Source organism: Lissotriton helveticus, chromosome 6, assembly GCF_964261635.1.
Source record: "Lissotriton helveticus chromosome 6, aLisHel1.1, whole genome shotgun sequence".
NCBI lineage: Eukaryota > Metazoa > Chordata > Amphibia > Caudata > Salamandridae > Lissotriton > Lissotriton helveticus.
The window spans coordinates 650,172,916-650,194,505 of NC_136067.1; the positions used below are offsets into that span (position 1 = coordinate 650,172,916).

Sequence of the window (21,590 nt, forward strand, 5' to 3'; positions counted from 1 at the left end):
AGGTAGCATTTTCCCTAGAAGTTTGCAAAAATATGCTATCCCTTAATTAACTTGTGTTTCAGTTGGTGTAAGGGTTTGTGATCCAAAACCATGGTCTGATGAGTCTGAAATCCATTGCCAATGATAGGCATATCTGCACCTCGCTATTTCAGAGTGCGTTGAACGCTATTCAAAGGGACACTTTCAGATTAGGGTTGGCCAAGCATATTAATTTTCTTGTTTCTAACTTCAAAACTGATGTCATGAAGATCCGGAGAGAAATCTATATTCCCAAAAAAGAGTGGTCAGTGAAGACGTCCCAAAGGGTTTCAAATCCTTTTCCCAACAACTCCTCACTTTTGGGAAGCCATTAACACCGGTGGGTTTTTGCACCTATCAATGTTAGTGAGTTGTATTAGGGACTGAGAGAGGAGAGGTCAATGCTCACTTTCCATCGTCAGTTATGTATTAGCCGATTTAGGAGTCAACCATTAAAACAAATTGTGACAAGGTGCATTGTGAAAACATAGCTTTCTATGTTGTGAACTGTAAGCCCCTGTTATGCATAAACATTAGTAATTCTCATTTTGTCATTATGTGTTTCCATGTGAAAAGGAGGATCTTCCATGGTTGGTACTACAAGGGCAAGAGCTGTAAGAGTCTTACTAGTTTGGGCAAGAAGTTCAATGTAACGCTGGTGGTCTTTCCGACCATGAAACGTTCAGATGGTTCCATCGTTCCACATCTACATGGTTCATCTTGTACCAAAACTGATATTATATGGCAATAGAAAGACCCAAAGCTGATGATATCAGAACCCAGGTGACTCACTGTATGAGATACTCAAAAAAAATCAAACCTTCAACTAAGGACTGCACAATTGCACCAGTTCCCAGAGGCAAATAACATTCAGGTCCTTCGATTTTAAGTAAATGATCAGATCCTCCAGGATACTGTGATAGGCAATAGAGAATACAGTTGCACTAAAACAGTAAACTTTGTGTCACGCTTGTATTTTGTTTGTGGCATTTTTGCCCAAAGCAAGGGCCTAAGCTTGGGTGTTCTGCTACCTCTACCTAAAATAAGCACGCACCTAGCAAGCGAGGGTCCTCCCTCCACTGGAGCTGTTATACCCTGTTGTTGCTCCTTGCAGACTTACTTCCAGTACTTCCAGATGGAGGGGGCTGCAGTAGCTCTGACCTACCCCTCCACATTCCCTCCTTCGTAACATTTCCTCCAGCATGTCCGTATTATACTGAAGCATGCCAAAGGGCAAATATTTTGTGCGGTTCAGGATGTCATGGTGGGCACAGGATGCAAGCAGAGGGAGCCCAAAAGGCTGGTGCTGGCTATATCCAGGATGCTGAAGGGGATCCAGTTACCAAAGAGCAGGGGCATGGTCTCTGGCCCGGGGCCCACTTCCAGCCCTGGGCAACATGGCGCACAGTGGTGGTGGGAGTTAGCAACATTATGCCTAGATGCCAGTCGTTGCCCTGGATACTATGATGCCCAGATGTCAGTGAGAGCCCAGGTCATAACCTGAACCCCAGGAGATTGTCAAAGGCTTCATTCTGCAGGGGACGCAACATATTGGTATAGGTTACACCATTTTGTGGAGAGGGTGCTTATCAGAGGGACTGTATGCCAAGGGGCCACATGAGGGACTTAATTGAGGAAACCTCAAAAGGCTGCCGAAGGAGGACACCTCCGTACCTTGGTGTGTCCTAGTCCTTTCTCTAGACTGCGGGAGGATGAGACAGAGATGACAAGCTGCATGTTACAGGCTTTGGGAGCTGCGCTGAAGGCGGTTGCCGCAGGACGTGATGACATCATACACAGTAGGTAGGTGAGGAAGTAAACACACCTCTGCTGCCTGAATCTCTGCCACGTTTTGTTCGGCCCAACAGGAACACAGACCGTTAACAAAGGAAGGTTTTGCATTTTTGTTTTTACGTTTACGGGCACTTTTGTGACAATTGTGAGCCTGTGACAAACGAAAACATATGGCTCCCACAATGACCGAAGAGTTGTTCACAAAACAAAGGAGATTGCTTGCAAATAATGCTACATTATGTACCTGACCTAGAGAGATTTACCTCTCGCAGTTCTCTATCAAACACATAACAAAAAAGTAATGTGAAATGTGTGAATCTGCTATGAAGTATGCATTTTGAAATCACAACGTAAGTCTTCACATTAACGATAATGTTTTGAGGTCTTAGATCTGCACTGTTTACAATTGTGAATGTGAGATTTGGGTAGTGTGCCAGATAGCATCCTGTAGTATAATTTATTTGTGAAGGCCAATGGTCACCCGCATTGTTTGTAACCCTTAAGAAGTATATCCTTTTTTGAGATATATCGGATTTTCTAATGTCAAATATATTGAATGGCAATATTTCTTTTTTTTAATTTCAAAATAGTTTTTATTGTTTTTACAACATATAACATATAGTCATCACCGCTTGTAGTTGCAGTGTGGCCTTCCAGACTGCCTGTGTTGCTGGCAACACATTGTCACCATGTACATGCTAAGCTGCTCCCCTATCCACAGTCTCCGTAAGCGGAGAGGGGTGTGGAGAAAGGGGGAAGGAAAGGAAAGGAGTTAAGGTGGAGAAGAGTAGAGGTAGCATACAGACGTTGGTTTCCTTCTCGTTGTTGTGCTTTACTTTCTGTGGCTCGACAACGATGCTTCATGTAGGTTATACTATCATTATAAGTGTGTAATACCGAATGCTAATTTCACTTTGTGCATATTGAGTAAATACAATATTTTGGTCAGGAGACCACAGTGTATTTCTAGTTGGCGTTAAAACTCACGATTTACACTCATTGATACACGCAGACACCTAAACAAAAGAAGAGAAGCTGAGCCTAACATGCTTTGTTCCCTTTCCCCATACAGGGTTTTTGGGTCGTACTGGAGAATATCCAAAATTCCACCAGATTGATGACATCCTTGGAAGAGATTATCAAGGACAACAAAAATCCAGACAAGAACTTCCATCTCTGGATATCAGTTCAGGCTAGTCCTCTGTTACCAGTGCGGCTTCTCCATTACACAGTGAAAATCGTTGTGGATATGCCAAAGGTAATTATAGCCAAGTCATTATACCATGACAAAAACGCAGAGTCTAGAATCAATTTCAACTAACTAATCAATAGCAAAATTGCACAGAACTCCTATTTCCAAGTTATCATGACAGAGTGGATTACTCGTTGAAACAAACATTTCCAGGATCTGCATCGCCATTCTAGGACAGAGGCAATGGCAGGCAGAATGCTAATTTGAGATTCCTGGTGCTGTGCTAGCCCACCTCATGTGCAGCCATTTCTTCATCACAAAACGAGTCAAGATGGGCTAGATGTGCCCCCAGGTGTTATGAATAGCTGTTCAATGACCAATTCAATTAGCCTGAACGTAAGGAGAACATTTAATTGGTTGAAGGCCAGTGAATCAGACTGGAGAAAACAATCAGGCTGACATCCTAATGTTTCTGGAACAAAAACCAATGGTTGGATTAAGTATAGGCCGCCCCCCCAGTGCCAACATTTATTTTGTTTCCGCAGTACACTGTCTACATGAAAAGGGATACGTTTTGATGCATTTGAGGTTGCTTATTTGTAACAGATTTAGATGTTTTCGTTTTGTAAACCATTAATGGTGTCATTTGCAAGTGTAATTAGTTACTGACTATGAGATGATGAGGAGGGAAAGTATAGAGCCTCTGTATTCTCAGATGATGTATGAAACATGTCTGGAGTCTTTTCCCTTTCCTGCTTAGACTTCTAAGACAGAAGTAGTCACAGTGAAGGGTGTTAAGTATCTGCACCTTCATTTCCATTACAGAAAGATACAGGAAGAAATAAGGGTTTGTGTGAAATTTGTATAGTTTTCATTAGCATAACTGTTCAAACTACAGTAAATATTATGCGAAAAAATGCAGATTTCCACAAAATTTAAAACCGGTATTATTGCGTTTATTAATTTGAACTGCATCCTTGCATCTATTTTGGAGGCAAGGGCGCATTTCGTACAAAAACTATTTCAACTGACACAAGAACTGCAAACACCAGCCACTTGCAGTTTGGCATTTGTGTAGTTCCCATGCAATCGCATAAAATTTTTTGCAGCGCACAGCACGTAAGTTTGTGATGTGGCATGACAGCATCATTTCTGAAATTTGGCGTTACAGAATCACCAAAATTATGTGAAATTACACTGGCGTATCTAAAATTTCGACCAGCCGTTGAAGTATGTGCCTGAAGCGAACACTTCATTATATAAATACATTCATCTTCTCATGTCTTGCTTTGCAGAGCATAAAGGGTGGATTAATCCAGTCGTGGCGCTTTGTTGACCCTACAGTCCTTAGTCTGAGTAAGCGCCCTGAATGGCCAGCAATCCTGCACAACATGTGTTTCCTCCATTGTGCCATAAGGTTAAGGACAGAATTTGGAATAACTGCTGGGTGGAACTACAGAGACATGCTGCAGTTTGGATGCACCGAACTCACGGTAAGTTTGTAACTCCATTTTAGAAAGGAATGAAAGGATCTTTAACATAAATATATAGGGGTTTAAATCTTTATGAACTAGCCCGTTTAAAAGTGTGAAAGGTAGTAATAAGGATTACAGGAAATAATGTGGTTTGGAGGTAATGTAAACATCATATTAATAGTGTGCATTGTCCACATTAGTGTTAATGTGAGTGTTATGATACACTCATGTAGTAATCCCAAAAATTGGTTGAGGTTGTTAGGATTAAAGTATAGAAAGATCTGATGTATTAATCCACACAGGACTGCAAACCCAGTACGAAGGCCTTCCACAAACTAAAAAATTTGAAAACTATTCAAATTTAATTAATAGTAGGAACCTTTTCTCCTATCCGCCGTTCGGGACTTCAATCCCAAACCTGGGTTTATGGACATGTCCATCGGACGGATCTGCGCACGCGTCAAAATCCGGCGCAACACGGCAGAATTTGCGCCGCGGCGAAGCGGTTGTAATGTTCAAGGACTGCCAGCGGTTAAGCAAAAAGGACATATTTATACAATATTTCTGCAGGGCATGCAGGCTTAAGGAGGAGAATATTGCCCTGCATTCCTTCAGTGACTAAGGAATAGGCAACCGTTGTACAGCAATATGCATTCTTCCCACATTCTTTCGCCATTCATTTTAAATATGCACGCGCCCTGCTTAGGTTGTGCTTCTCATAATTCCTGTGATGAGAAGTAATTTAAATAAAATCCATCCATGTTTGAGAGGGAGCTTACTAGTGGTTAACTGCATCAAGATGAAATTGAATAATCGTTAGATAACAATTTAGAGAACCCCTGACGGATAGCTTTCATTATACTAAAGACTATGTTGAAATCTATTAGTGAGTGCTGTTTTTTAACATTTACTGCTTTCTGTTTCAAATTTGATTTAGGAAGGTCTGCAGCTTCTGGCACAGGAGTTCAAAGAGGAGCAGGAGTTGACCAGTGGAGGACAGGCTGTGTCATGGACGGCAATCAGATACCTACTTTCAGAAGTAAGAACCTCTGTGGACTCAACAGTTACTGTGCTCATTCACACGTAATGACAGATACCAGATGGTGGCTCCTCTTTTGCTGTATCATATGTGTATTTTGTCAAGCTGGCTGATGTTTGATGCCATTAGACGTGCTTGAGCCAGATGGCAGACTTCACCCGATGAAAATAAAATATAATAATAAAAAATAAAGACCTACTTTAGATGAGATGCTTCTAGAGAGTGCTGCTTTCCACTATATGTTCATGTTTATCAGTGGTGCAGCACCTGCTTGTTAGCAAGTAATGGCAGAGGCGGGGTGGTCCAGAGGACTTGAAACACTGTGTATATAGCAGGGTAGGATATGGTGTAGAGATTTACAATTGAAAGTGGCTCACACATTTTATTTGAAGATAGTGGCCGCCGGGAAGCATTGTTTGGTGTAAATTGCTTACACAATTTGAACTGACCTTGCAATTGAAGAAGGCAAGCATGACTTCCTGCAGGCATCTTCACGGGTTTTGGGGTGGGGAGGGGGGGGGTAGATGGTCTTCAACTGTAGGGTTGCTAGGCAGGAAGGCAGAAAGACCTCCTGAGAAAAAAATCCAAATCTTACAGGGCCAAAGAGTGCATTTTATAACAAAATGTTTACATACATTTTTTAAAAGAGGTCCTGAAGGGCACTGATGAACATTTCCAGTGACATACCATTACTTTCAGCAGGTAGCAGGCGAGCTTTACCATCTCCAGGGGCATTGGGCCTTACCTTCACTCAAGAAACTTTAGAAAGAGATATGGCAAATTGTGGATTTTTCACAGCAAATGACCCTAAAATTGATTAAATGGGTATGTGTATTTTAGTTAGTTAAGAAAAGTTAAGAAATTCTTGTTATACATTGTTACATGCACCTCTTTCTTTCATCCTGCTCCTTCCAAGTAGATTTTCATTCATATATTATGACTGAAAACCTACTGTTTTCAGTCATATAGTATGACTGAAAATCTACTTGGAAGATACAGGGTGTCCACATCTAACTTTATTCAAATCTCAAAGTCTTAGGCCGTAGATGGCAAGGCTAGATACATCTTACAGGCTCATACAGCAGTGCAATTGCTTAAGTGCAAAGGAATCACAGCATATGACAACAGACAGGTTACACAAATCTTACGTGCTCAATCCTCAGGCATAAACAATGATAAATTCATAAAAGCTATCTCGGAGTGCATGATGAAATGCTTCCAAACTAGTCATTACATAACAACTGAAGCAGTATGTGCCCTCTGGTACCAATGCATTAAAATCAGCTATATCTAGCCCGAAATCAGCATGAATTTTATCCTGAATTTTAGTTTTGTATATTTTCATGAATACAATTATTTAGTGCAAAACATGAACTTACCATTTTTCAGAAGCTACAACATTTCTTTATGAAATATAAAATTTTAATTTAAAATAAATACCCTTCAATCCCCCCCACCCGACTGGTCGTGTCATTTTCATTACATACTAGGGTTTCATCAGCTTCTCATTTTTGCCAAGCACTCACATTTGTTACTGTTACAAACTGAGAGAGAATGTTTTGCATGTTCATTTATCAGCAACATCAAATAAATACATGGAATTCTCATCACTTGGCAACGATTTACACTAACATCTTGCCACAAAATGACAAAACGATGTGAATGGCTACAATAAACTTAGGTTGGGCAACTGTTATGCCAGGGAAATCTGTGAATTTTGTCAAGAATCACACGTATATTGAAGGAGGAGCATTCCTAGGCCTGCGAAAGCACACAATTTGGCAAGAGCTGGTCACTATTATGGCAAGGATTGTCGGAATGCTGTACAAAATGCCTACAATATGGCATGAATGAGATTCTGTTAAGTCATTAATAGCCAATCTGTTGCCAAAAAAGTTCAAGAATAAACCCTTATTATGCCTTGGATAGGCAGATTTTTACCAGGAATTCCTCCAATATCACAAGGATGGTCCATTTAGTATACCAATGACAGCCAGAACATCACCACAAAAGGCCACAGTATGTCAAGACTAGGCCACTACTTCACCAGGGATAGCTAGAATGTTACCAAAAATGCCCACAAACGGCAAGTATGGCCAACTAATATGCACAGAATGGAGTGTTGACAATAATATCGAAAATATTGTAAATTGAGCTCAGCTTGGCTTATAACTCCCTTGAGAAGCAGCTGACCGTTTTCTGAGAGAAAATCAACTACTCACTTCGCAGTGCTATGTGAGAGAAGAGGACATTGAACATCAAAAGAGCTATTCTCTCATAATAATTGCTCATGAAAAAATATAACATGTTCGTCTTCTCCCAAACAAAATCTAAAGCTCTATGTAGCAAAGCTGTTCTATTTGAAATAGGCTTGTGAGTATCTTACTTCTTGAGAGTATTTGCATTCTAAGTAATCTGTCTAATCCGAGTTAAAGATGTTTTTTCTCAAGGGTGGCGGTCTACTGGTGTAATCATATAGTTTGTGTCTAGAATGGGTCTTGCAACATTATTCGCTGTCGCTCTTGCCTCTGTTTAAGGTTACTGATTAGTCTACTATCAAGAACTGTACTAGCTGATGGGCAGGTCTTCTGTGGACAACTTACATATTTCTGCATTGCTCCAGTGCAAAAGCTGTTGTAGAAACTGGCGCCTAACTGTTCTGCCAGCCTCAAACAAAAGTTACAGCATGCAGAATAACCGAGTACATATTTGAGAACTAAACTTAATCTATAGTCATGGTGAGCACGAATTTGGGCTGTACATATTTTGATGTATGTTCACAGTAATCGATGAGATGACCATCCATAGATAGAATGTCACCCAAGTGGGTACATATAACTTGTTTGTAAGTGGTTAAAAGTCCTACCAATAGCGTACTGTGAAATTGGAGGGTTTGTTGCTTTAAGTTGCAGCTCTTACTACTGTTTTTCAGCGAAAAACAGGTATGTCTTCATTTGGCAAATTATATTTAATATAATGTGGTATATTAGGAATGGACTGAGTTTTCTAATCAGATCTTGTATCCTCACAGATTATCTATGGACGCAACGTGACTGATGATTGTGACGCAACAAGCCTTACTTCCATTATTGATTACTGGATTAGCCCTGGCACTGCGAAGAAGGACTGTGAACTGACAAAATGTAAGAGAGAGAGCTCTCAGGACCCAGTGTTTGTAACCTCTTCAACAGACCAAGCAACTGATTATTAAAAACTGACTAACACATGTTTTCAGATCAGTAAGAATTGTGGTAATATTGTGCAGAAAGTGCTAGTGAACTTGCTGAGGATTTCAACCGATTTCCAAGTAGGCAAAGTTCTACTCTGTTAAACACCACCAATTTCAACCTATCTAAAATGCCCCTATTTTCAGTTTCAACGAGATACCCATAATGTGATTGAAATCAAATTTGAATCGCCCTTTTAGCACTGAAGAGGAGTAATCCCTAAGTAGCATCATTGTGGGTCAGGGTTTATACTGCCTCAGACCATGACGCATACCGGTTGCTCCACAGTAAAATGGTTGTATGTGAAAATATGCAAAGGAAAGGTGTTATGTACTCTGAAGGGTGAAGCAGGTAATGATCCTAAATAGTGATTTAATGGAATCTACTACAAATGAATATTTTGCTTGTGGACATGCTTATAAATACAGGGGAATTCAACTACTCTCGTTTCTCCCACTGTTCTTCCTCTTAGCTTATACTCTCCTGCTTGTTATGTTATGTTATGTTACGTGTGTATTTATATAGCGCACGTACACCGACAGGTTTCTTTGCGCTGGGGAGTTGGAGTGGGGAAGAGGTAAGCAGAATAGCATCTAGTTATAGGCCAAGGTGAACAACCAGGTATTAAGTTGTTTCCTGAACCGCAGGTAATCAACCTCAAGCCTGAGGGAGGTAGGAAGTGTGTTCCAGAACTTCAGACCCAGAAAAGAGAACGGGGTCCCTCCAATGCGTTTACGTCTGATTCTGGGCATGATCAGAAGATTCTGATGCATAGATCTCAGAGTGCGCTGGGGTGAGTGCTTACTGATTAGCGAGGCAATTAATCTGGGGCCAGTTTCTTGAGTAGCTTTAAAAAGAATACAGCCAGTTTTAAACAAAGCTTGCTGCTCCACTGGGAGCCAGTGGAGATCTTTAAGCAAGGGGGTAATGTGGCAGTGTCTGTTTTTAAGGTAGATGATAATTGCTGCTTGGTTCTGGATCATCTAAAGATGATGTCTCTGGTATTGTGGAAGCCCTAAGTAACGGGCATTACCATAGTCAATTTTAGATAGAATAAGGGTTATTGCAATTTGGATACTGGCCACTATACTAAAAAAAGTCTAATCTTACGCAACTTGTGAAGTTGGACATAGCAAGCATGTGTAACTGAGCCAATTTGGGCACTCATTGAGAGATCCGAGTCAATATGAAGGCCCAGACTCTTTATCACTGGTTTAGGAGAAGGGGCCACACCTAACTCAGGGGGCCAGTAGGAGGGAGTCCAGTGAACTAGTTTATTACTGGGAATAATTATCTCAGTCTTTTCAGAGTTTAACTTTAATTGCTTGTTGTTCATCCAAGTTCTTACATGCATCATTGATCTCCTGACGAAGCCTTTAGATTCAGTGAAGTTCTCCAGGGCAAAGATTAGCTGCATATCATCAGCATAATTGAAGATTTTACCCCCATCTGCCAAAGACTAGAAATCAGGGGGCACATGTATATGTTGAAAAGAATCGGCGAGAGGGAAGAGCCCTGTGGGACACCACAACTCATTACTACAGTGTTAGATTTAATAGTCCCAGCGGCCCTCTCTGACCACGATGCGGTGGAGCTGACACTCAAGGTACCCAGGTCCCCACTCAACCCTGGCTCATGGAGGCTCAACGAGCCCCTCTTGCAGAGACCAGCCGTTGTCAAACAACTTTAAAAATGCATCTCGGACTATCTCGTCACTAACGACACCCCTGCAATCTCGATATCCTCTCTTTGGGGAGCCTTGAAGGCCGTGGTTAGAGGGGAACTGATAGCAATCGCTGCTGCTGACGCCAAGGCCCGCAAAGAGAAAAGGGCAGACCTCACGGCACAAGTAGCTGAATTGGAGAGGGTTCATAGTCATACGTGTGCCCCGAGAATATGGCGCCAGCTGAAGGCTGCTAGGGCTCAGTTGGCCAGTCTCGACACAGACAGGGCGGAGTTCGCCGCACTTCGTCTCCGCCACACATATTACGTGGGGGGCAACCGCACCGGACGCCTCTTGGCAAGCGCCTTAAAAGCCAAGACTCAACACTCGAAAATAACCGAGCTACGGGACGACTCCGGTCACACTATTACAGATGAAACGCAGGTAGCCTCCGCCTTTCGCTCCTTTTATGCCTCCCTGTACAGCGCGGATAGAGTGTCACCTACAGCAGTCGAAAATTATTTGCTGTCGGCCAACATCACGCCACTTTGCCCAACGAAATCAGAGGCTCTAGAGGCCCCTATTCATCCGGATGAGGTTCTTGCTGCTATCGCACGCCTCCGCCCGCTCAAATCACCGGGCCCCGATGGTTTCTCGTCTGGCTTTTATAAAACCTTTGGCCGTACCTTGGCTCCCATACTAACGAGGCTGTTTAATTCCTTTGAGGGTCCGAGCTCCATCCCTCCGGACATGCTGGCGGCTGATATAGTGGTGTTGCCCAAGCCGGGCAAACCCCCGACGCACTGCTCTGCATTCCGCCCCATCTCTTTACTCAATTTGGACTTGAAACTGTTCACAGGGGTGCTGGCGGCCCGCTTGGGCCCTTGCCTTCCGGGAATTCTTGAGCCGGACCAATCAGGCTTTGTCCCAAATCGCCAATGCAGCGACAATACTAAGAGACTACTGCACCTTGTGGACAAGACTCATTTCCAAGACTCGGAATCGGTACTGCTAGCCATCGACGCGGAGAAAGCGTTTGACCGAGTCGACTGGACCTACCTGCAAGCGGTCATGCAGAGATACCATCTGGGTAGCCGATTCCGGGCGTGGATCGCAAGCTGCTTCCATCACCCCACGGCCCGTGTTAGGCTCGGTGGCCTCAAATCGGACGCCTTCGAGATCCAAAGGGGCACTCGCCAGGGGTGCCCTCTCTCGACCCTTTTATTCGCCCTCTACGTGGAACCCCTAGCGCAAAAAATTTGAGACAATCCCAGCGTCTGCGGCGTCTCTTTCGGTCACGAACCCCATGTGGTGGGACTTTATGCCGATGATATTATAGCTGCTTTGGATAAACCATCCAGCTCTGTACCTGCTTTCCTAGAGGAGCTGGAGACCTTCGGAGCGGTGTCTGGTTTCAAAATCAACCGGGGGAAATCCCTGATACTGCCCCTGGGCCGCTACGCCCATCCTAATGCCCCGACGCCTAACTTCGGCTGAGACCTACCGACCACCATGCAACTCCCATATTTGGGGATCACACTTACCTCCGCCACGGTTTCGACGGTGGCCCTCAATTACAAAACATTGTCCTCCCAAATCCGAGCCGACTTTGCGAGATGGTCGAAACAACCCCTCTCTTTACTAGGTTGCGTAGCGGCAGTGAAGATGTCCGTGTTACCTAAAATCCTGTATGTCTTCCAGACTCTCCCGGTGCAGCCGCCGTCAGGCGTGCTCGCCGATCTACAACACGCCATCCATCAGTTCATCTGGGAACGGAAGCGCGCACGCCTGCACAAGCAGGCAGCACATAGAAGCGTCGATGAAGGTGGCCTCGGAATCCCTAACCTCCTACAGTATTTCTGGGCCTCTCAGCTCCGATATTTGGTGGAGTGGTACAGACCAGAGTCTGAGAAGCGATGGCTATTTCAGGACAGGGCGATGGCTCAGACGTCGCTGTGGAAGATCCCGTTTCTCGCCCGCCGGCATAGACCGCAATACCTCCTCCGCTCCCCTATCACGCGCACCGTCATGAAGGTTTGGGATTCGGTGGCAGTCAAGAGGGGCCTGACGACGTTCCCTTCCCCGCTTACTCCACTTTTTGATAACCCTGAATTCCCACCGGGCACAGACCCTCGCGCTTTTCTACAGTGGCGGGCTACAGATTGCCGCTCGGCCGGCCATCTTTTTGACATGGAGGGATTTCTCCCTCTCGCCGATATCACACAGGGCTACGGGATAACCAAACCCCACATGTACCAATACTTTCAACTCCGCCATTGGCTCCTGACACCGGAATGTGCCCCTCTGGTCGGTCGCCGGATGACACCCTTCGAACACTGGCTGGTGTCGAAGGACTCGGATAAACACCTTGTATCAGAGCTCTATAAGATGCTATCCCCTGAGCCTAGCCTAGTTAAAACGCCGGGGCAGAGTGGCTGGGAATTGGAACTCGGGAGGACACTCACGCCCAAAGAATGGGAGTTCATATACTACAGAGCAGCACACACCACCCGCAAAACTCATGCCAGAGAATCTGCGATGAAACTGGCCATCTACTGGCACCTTACCCCAGCACGACTCAATCAAGGCAACCCTCTCCGCAGCGCGCTGTGTTGGAGGGGATGTGGCGAAAAGGGCACCCTAACACATCTCTTGTGGGACTGCCGCGAACTGCAGGGGTACTGGAAAGCTGTTTTAGATGATATTGACTCCACATTTGCAACTGAACTCCCACGCTTTCCGGCATACACGATCTTAGGACTGCCCAATGCGCTCACATTTCCCTTACGTTCACCTCGTGGCAGGCAGATGGGTATTGCCATACAGGCGGCGTCACAACATGTCCTGTCACTATGGGGCTCTACCACACTACCCACCCACACTGGCTGGCTACATAAACTATGGTTCACGATGGGCATGGAGCGTATCCAGGCCACACATACGCACACTGCTGATTCATTCCAGAAAACTTGGTAACCGCTCTTGTCACTCCTGTCCAGGGAATTTCACGAAATCACATGCCTGAAATATCTCCGCATTTTGCGGCTCACGGAATGCCCACGTGACCCAACATGAACCTGTACATAGTATCGCACACACACCTGTATGTGCTATGATGGACGCTTTGGACGACAGGCATACTGGTCGGCGTGGGGGGAGAGGGGGCAGTTGGATTCCGGGGGGGAGGTTGGGTTCTTCTTATTGTTCTGTTCAATGACCACTCCTCTGTGGCTCCTTTCCCAAAAAATGGGCAACGGATTTCTACATGGGCGTGGTTTATTTGCTTTCCTTTTGACTCACAGGGAAGACTTGTATGTCTGTCTCGATCGCCATACCAGCCTACTGCATATGTACAACATCGCATTGCCTGTCTCTTTTGCTTCTTTTTGCTTTCAAAAATCAATAAAAACACATTTGAAATTAAAAGGCGAGAGCCACACCGATTGCTGCGGTCCTCTAAAAAGGACCTAAACCATTCAAGTGCTGAACCCCCGAGACCCGCTGTGGAAATACGGTCCAGCAAAATGTTGTGGTTCACAGTATCAAATGCCGCTGACAGTTCTAGGAGGATCAAAGCCTGAGTGCAACCAATATCAGCCTGTCTTTTAAGGTCCTCCATGACAGATCTATGAATCTGTACTTTCCAAAATACATTGTCAATTTTCCTGGAGATATTAAAAAAGCATCATATTGGAGAGCTTTGCTAGTTTTGCACCAATAGTTTGAGTGTCTGTGTGTGGGTAGAGTGTTTTTCAAAAAAGACCCCAGATGATATGTTTTCTCATGTCTTTGAAGATAGACCGTCTGATCCAACGATTCACCACAACCTCACATAAGGTCATGATATAAAAGCAGAACAGACAGAGCTTCCTCTTGCTTTTCCCAGAGTCTTCTATTGCATATTAGCACACTTCCAAGAGTTCTACCAATGATCATTAAAGGCCCTGTACCCAACTGAGATGAGACACAGTTATGTATGCCTTGAGCTCTATGTAGCCTGTATATGCAGTCCAAGGTATACAAGAGTTGAAAAATGTTAACTTTTTAATTTAGGTAGTCCAGGGACATCTTTCATTAGTGGATACATCTTTCCATATGGAGGGCAATAATGCTGCACCAATTACCATCAGAAGCCATTCAATGGCTTTTAATCTAACACCACCACAGGAATTTTGGACGGGTTCCTACTATATGGTTGGACCTAAATGTGTGTACCTTTGTCGATGATAGGATCTGTGCATACTATGCAGTCTCTCAAGGTGTCTTTGAAACCATCTGTTAAGGGTGCCTAGCATGTGCCTATAGGGTGATACTGTGTACCTTCAATCATCTTATTAACAAACCGGTGCTACAAAAATCCTTTATCCACGATATTTTACACACAACTTCCTTCGTTAAGACAACAGGGATCAAATCAGTACACAGAAATGCACTATCTATTTAATATTAATTTACATTCCCTTGTTCTACATTAGGAATATAATAAATGTATTCCTGTATGGATTAATTTCACACGTAGATGCAAACAATACTTATATCTCTGCCTTAGATTTCGTCTCAAGTGCAGTGCTCATTCACACTCCTCAGTCATTCAAGTGCATATGCTTTGAAACCAAGACAATACATATAAAGTAAAATCTTGCTTTCTAGGTGATCATTTCAGTTTTCTTTACGTTTCTATTACTTGACTCTCATTCATAAGCTAGTTATAGAGAACTCTGCACAGGCACAATGGCAGACTGCGGTAAAAGTCCTCACCTTCCCAGGAGCAGGTCTGGAAGCTGCACCTGGTGCCGCTAGATTTTCAGGTGGTGTAGGGGATATCAGCGTATTTCCTTGTGCCACAGGTGCACATTGGTATGTATGTGAAGAGCCCAAAAATGGACTGGAACCCCCACGCGATTCTTGAGACCCTCATTGAAGCAACTTGAAACCATCGTAAGGAAGCCATCATGGTAAAGGAGTCTGCAGAGATAGGGAAATTGCCCATGATCATACATGTTACAAAATGGAAGGCAGGCTCCTCCCTGCTCAGCCATTCTCGTGAGTTGTATGTACCCATTCGCTGTAACAACCATTGATAGCAGTGCATGGTTGTCTTTTTGTTTACAGTGAAATATAAGGTTCCTGCGGCGTTCTTTACCCCTGACGTGCAGATGTCTACATTGGTGCAGGCTCTGGAGGCGATTCCACAGTATTCGTTAGATGCCCCCGAAGCTTTCCACATGCACCCGTCTCCAGCGGTGAGTAGACGTCAATAGATGATTTGCTATTCAAAATGTTCCTCAGCAGACTGACGTCATAATATCTCCTCATGCATTCCCTGATGTGCAGGTTTAACCCTATATTGAGTGACAAGACATCCGTTTTTTTCCAACAGTTTTAAGTATAATCAAGAGTATATGCAAGTACTTCTGACATTTAGTAGTGCATAAGTCCTCAACAGATGTTACATAATGTACATAAATACATGTTTTCTATGTCAACAGATTCTTTTTGGGCAGGAACATTATGTATTTTCCCAGCTGAAAGTGCTGTACGATTCAGAGCCGAATTACAGTGGGTGGGAAGAGATGACGCAGAGCACGCCATCCTCTCAGAAACGTAAGCGAGTTTCACGTTGTAAAACTGCAGGGCATACATATCTGTATATTGTTTGTATGTTGTAGTCTTACAGACGCCTGTGTGCTGTTACAAATTGCTATAAAACGAAGAAGAAAATGGTTATCAAAATTGCCTATGACACTAAGCTGAATTTTGAGTTGTATTCCAGTGCTGCTGTATGAAAGCTCTTTTTGAGTTTGCCTAGTACTAATTGTGGAGAAATGTTTATTGTTTGAGAAACCAGTTCTGGACATTCAGGGTGTTATTTATAAACCCCTTGTGCCGCTGATGCATCACTTTTTGTGACGCTCCAGTGGCGCTGGGGCATGCTCTTTAGAAGTGAGATTCCTATCAGTCTCACTGGTGCAGGGATACCCTTTGTCTATGGACTCACAAAATGAGGACCGACACTGGAGTGGAACAAAACACAAGTTTATTACAACTCATGAGAGAGTCCATCGCACAGACACGACAAGTGTCTGAGAGGGACGTGACTAGCATGGTTTCAAACCTAGTATTTATACATTTTTGGTACTGTATGACCAGCACTGAAACCCATTTGTCATTGTTACATAACGCTTACATAACCCCTTACACAACCCTTGTGTATAATGCTTACATGCTAAACTGTTGAATCCTGATAAACCCCTACCCACGTCCTTTTTGTTGATAGGCAAGGGAGGTTACAGGCGTTGGTGGGCTAACAGATAAAGCATCTGTTCACTTTGGCCGTTCGGCAGGGCTGGTCCCCTTACTGTGGCACACAAGTATTATCAGTGCAACCAGCTTTCAGTGAACACGTAACTTCTGACCTTGCAAAAAGAGTCACCACAGAAACACAAAATGGGGGCTAGTAGACAAAATGAAAGTGAAGTAGAGGCTAACTTAACAGAATACATTTTTTTTTAAATTCTTTTGTATTAACAATTCAACAAAAGAAAGACACCAGGTGACTTGGCCAGTTACACAATTGTCCAATATACAGGTCCATACTTCAAACAATACGTACAGGATAGCGATCAAGGGATCACAGGGACTCCTGCACCTCCTCTTCTTCCGGATAGAATGGGGGCGTATAGATGTCACCACAGAAATGATTCCAGTCTGCCCCGACATTACCCCACTTTTTGGGACAACTCCTGGAAACGCAGACCGCCCTCTCCCTGAACATGCACCAATCCATGTCCTACGCCCATTTCCCAACCCTGCTGCCTAGATCCCCACAGCTGAGCAATGTTGCGCTTGGCTACCATGTATGCTAACGTTACCCATTGTCTCCTATACACACACAGATCCGTGGGTTCCCAGACGTTTAGAATACACCTCTGGCCGTATCTCCACCCCCAGGACATCACGTAGTCTATCATGGATCTCTACCCAATAGTCCTGTACCTCCCTACAGTGCCACAAGATATGCATGAAAGTTCCAAGTTCTCCGCACCCCCTGCGACATTCTCCGCTCTCCGATCTACCCATTCGAACCAGACGGGCCCCTGTGACATACGAACTGTCAAGAATCTTCAACTGCACTAATCTGAGCCTCATCTGTATTGCCACTACGCCCGGAGAGGAGACCGCCTCCCGCCCGTCCTCGTCGTCTAACTCCACCCCATCTGCACTCCATTGTGTCCTGATTAGTACCAGTGGGTCCTCCATATTATTGATGAGGTTTTTATATATTGGGGAGATGGTCCTCTCCGGGAGAAGACCATCTAACACCCTGTCTTCAGGGGGGAAGCATCAGGAAGTGGCGTGCCTATGGGAATGTGTGTAAGTAGTGCATGTCTGATCTGGAGATAATGGAAGTGCTCCTTATCATGAAGGTGATATTGCTGCTTGAGGGAGTCAAAGTGTGAACTTTGTCTTTCCCCCAGACGTCCTTGATCTGTGTAATCCCGATGAGTTCCCACTTGTCAAACCCCTTGGACTTCCATAGGCTTCCTAGTCTCTCCAAGCTCAATAATGGGGTGGCGAGTGTCAGTCTCCCCTCCCACTTGAGATGTCTATTGGCCGCGTGCCACACCTGTACAGCATGTGCCATAGGACCCGCAAGGAGAAACCGGCCCGGTCTGGCATACAGTGCCCTGGTGAAATCGCCCCCACGGCACATGCCAGCGGTCCATAGCATACCGGGGACCACTGGGACCCCGTACATGACGCGGTTTACCGCCGCCAACTGGGAGGCCCAGTAATATTTCCGTATGTCGGCAACCCTATCCCCCCATCATACCAGGGGAGGGTGAGCTTAGAAAAGGCTATACGGGGTGGATATCCCAAAGAAGCTGCCTCTGGAGAACCTCTGTATTCCTGAAGTAGGACGCCGGTACGGAGTCCATTGCGTTCTGGAGTGCGTATAGGAATCGGGGAAGAGCCATCATCTTGAAGAGCACTGCCCTACCCAAAAGGGAGAGCGGGAGTGCCTGTCATCGCGTCACGTCTATTTTAAATCGAGTCATAGGGAGGCCCAAATTGTTAGCATGACGTAATTTCGAGTCAAGTGTGATGTAAATACAGAGGTACCGAAACCCTGTCGGTTCGATTTGTATCGTGCAAGTTTCCGGGATCACCGGCTGTTCGCCTCTAAGGACAAAAACACTGACTTTGACAAGTTGATTGCAAACCCAGAATACCTCCCGACTAATGCGAGCACATCCTTGAAACATATCAGGGAGCCCCTTGGATTGGTGAGATAGAGCAGAATATCCTCGGCGTACAATGAGATCTTATCCTCCCAATCTAACGTCCATCGCAGTCCTCGGATCAACCAGTCCCACCGAGCCCACACCACGAGCGGCTATAACGCTGAGGCAAACAGAAGTGGGGACAAAGGGAATCCCTGCCTCGTGCCTCTGCCAAGAGGAAAGTCAGCAGACTTATGATTGTTCAACACTACTCTGGTGAGGGGGTTGGCATACAAGAGACGCACCCGATCGATGACCTCTGGCCCAAAGCCCATCTTTCCCAAGACTGCAAACAAATAGGACCACTCGACCCTGTCAAATGCCATAGTGGCATCGAGCAACACCAGCACCGCTGGTTCTTGGATCGTCGGAGACCTGCCCAACACTCCGTGTAACCTGCGCAGGTTAAGAGCAGTGTTCCGATGTGGCATAAAGCCGGATTGATCCGGATGTACCAAGGTAGTGATGACTTTAACAAGTCGTGTCGCCAGCAACTTCGCTAGAACTTTAGGTTCAGCATTCAGCAACAAAATAAGCCTATAGGATGAGCAGATTTCCTGGGCTTACCCGCTTTGTGGAGGACCACAATGTTTACCACCCGCTGGTCATACGGGAGCCGACCCCTCTCCTTACTCTCTAAGAACATGGACCAAAGAAAGGGGGCCAATTTGTTAGTGCTTAGTTTGTAAAGTTCTATTGGGATTCCGTTCGGTCCCCTGGCCTTTCCGGAGTGAACTCTTCTAATGGCCTGTGCCACCTCATCGTTAGTGAATGGGGAGTCCAAGTATTCCCGGTTCTCATCTGATAGAGCGGACATCTGGATGTCCTTGATCATATCTGTGTTGTCTGCCTCTGAGTACATCCCGGTCGAGGAGTATACCCCCCCTATAGTATTCAGAGAATTTGTCCGCCACTGCCTGCGGGTCTCTTCTCATACTGGAGTTTCCTCCCTGTAGCCCTGGCACAAGCTGCGATGCCAACTCCCTCCTCTCAAGCCACGCTATTAATTTGACGGCTTTGTCACCATGTTCATAGATCCTGCTTTGCATCTCATTGTTTTGTACTCTGGCCCTATCTCTAGCGAGGCCCCGATATGATTCGTCATGGCACAACTTTAATCGGTGAATATCATCTGGGGCTGCTGCCTGAGAAACCTCCGCCTCCAACCTTATCACCTCCGCCTCTACTCTGTCCATTTCTGCCTGTTGTTTCTTCTTTTTCCCGGCGACCAGGGACACTACCTCCCCACGGACTACAGTTTTAACAGTGCTTCCCACAGAGTCTGCGCCGAGTCCACTGTACCACTATTCTCTTGGAAATATCTTGCCGTGATTTTAGCAACTTCCTTCTTGGTGGCCGGGTCTTTCAAGAGCCACGCATTAATTGGGGCTACCCTTCCTACATCAGCTAGGTCAGTCTCTACCCAGAGCCAAATCGGGGAGTGGTCGGAAACCCCTCTTCCCAGGTGTCGCACCTCACCCACCGTTGCGGCCTGGGCTGCTGGTAACAGTACATAGTCTATCCTGGACAGACTATGATGCGCGGGGGACACATGGGTGTAGTGTACCGCACTGGGATTACTTATCCTCCACCCGTTGACAAGCCCTGTCGTTTCTAAGAAGTCGGGGAGCCATCTCTGCGACGGCCTCAGCGTTCGAGCCGGGTATCAATCCAGTTCCCGATCCACCACTGCATTGAAGTCCCCCCCATCACAAGGAGCCCCAGCGGTAAAGTGAGAAAAATCGTGCCCAGGTCCCGGGTGGTGTCCGCTTGAAGACCAGGCGGGACATAGATGGACATAAGAGTAACTACCTTCCCCTCCCACTGCCCTGATATCCCGATATAGCAGCCTCTCTGGTCCGACCATGTAGCCTGAATGTAAAGGGGAAAGGAGTTCTTAACTAAAATGCAGACTACTCTAGATCCCGTGGTAAACCCAGCATGCGCAACCAACTTGTAACCCCCTCTGTGCAGAGTCATGCAGCGGCTACCAATAAGATGAGTCTCCTGAAGTAGTACAACATCTGGGGAGTGTCTTCTAATCAACTGGTTCACCATTCCCCTTTTAAGTTTATCCCCCAGGCCATTCACATTCCAACTAAGCACAGTCATCCCTGATCCCTTTCTAACACATGGCATTTGTAGGAGAGTGGGGTCTGCAATCCTATGGTCACCCCAGATTTTTGCTTTTTGCTTCACTGGTTTACGACTTTCCCTGGCTGTGGGCCTGCTAATCAGACCCACAGCCTAGCTGTTCTGTCTCTAAATTGACAACCATGTACTTTAGGTGCATTTACCAATTGGTACTGGGCCACCTTATCAGTCCCTGTACCCAGGGCATAGGTGTACCCAGGGCCTACCAGGGGCTGAAGCATGTATAATGCCATTCCTGGCTGGCCATCTAAAACTGACACAACTGGCTGCATGACAGCTGGGGCAAGGCGGTGTAATCACCCTTTGCTGTAGATATAGTATACCTATATCTAACCCTAAAATGGACACATATATTTCTATCGGTCACTCCTATGGAAGGCCTTATCAATCCTGAAGGCAGAGTGCTTGGAATTATGTGAGATGGTGCTCTGGCATGAGCTGAGCCCGTTTGCAGCTTGCGGAACCAAGTCCTAATAGCTGTTCCATGATAACGCTATACCATATACTCTTAAGTGCATTATCAACCTCGCGGTTAAATGCTAACTCTGGTATAACATTATCAAAACATGTCGAGTAAGGTGTCATACGATTTGGAATACTACCCCCTCGCCAATTCTGGCGACGGGGGTAGCATTCCACCCTTCTAGAGGGACACGACATGTATGTAACTGTGAACCCCGGTTAAAGTTAACTCGAGCCTTGGCATCACAAAATGGATGCTGCCACCACAGACACAAGTCTGA

General features: G+C 45.3%; 1 protein-coding gene across 1 annotated transcript in view; it reads left to right on the forward strand.

Moving 5' to 3' along the window:
* LOC144762435 (dynein axonemal heavy chain 5-like) overlaps nucleotides 1-21,590 on the forward strand; it is a 1,437,549-nt gene that overhangs the window by 1,327,820 nt on the left and 88,139 nt on the right. The window contains exons 100-105 of the mRNA XM_078647616.1: nucleotides 2,885-3,070; nucleotides 4,300-4,497; nucleotides 5,417-5,518; nucleotides 8,550-8,661; nucleotides 15,521-15,651; nucleotides 15,898-16,012. Of these exons, the coding sequence (XP_078503742.1) occupies nucleotides 2,885-3,070; nucleotides 4,300-4,497; nucleotides 5,417-5,518; nucleotides 8,550-8,661; nucleotides 15,521-15,651; nucleotides 15,898-16,012 (844 nt within the window). The remainder of the gene's footprint in view (nucleotides 1-2,884; nucleotides 3,071-4,299; nucleotides 4,498-5,416; nucleotides 5,519-8,549; nucleotides 8,662-15,520; nucleotides 15,652-15,897; nucleotides 16,013-21,590) is intronic.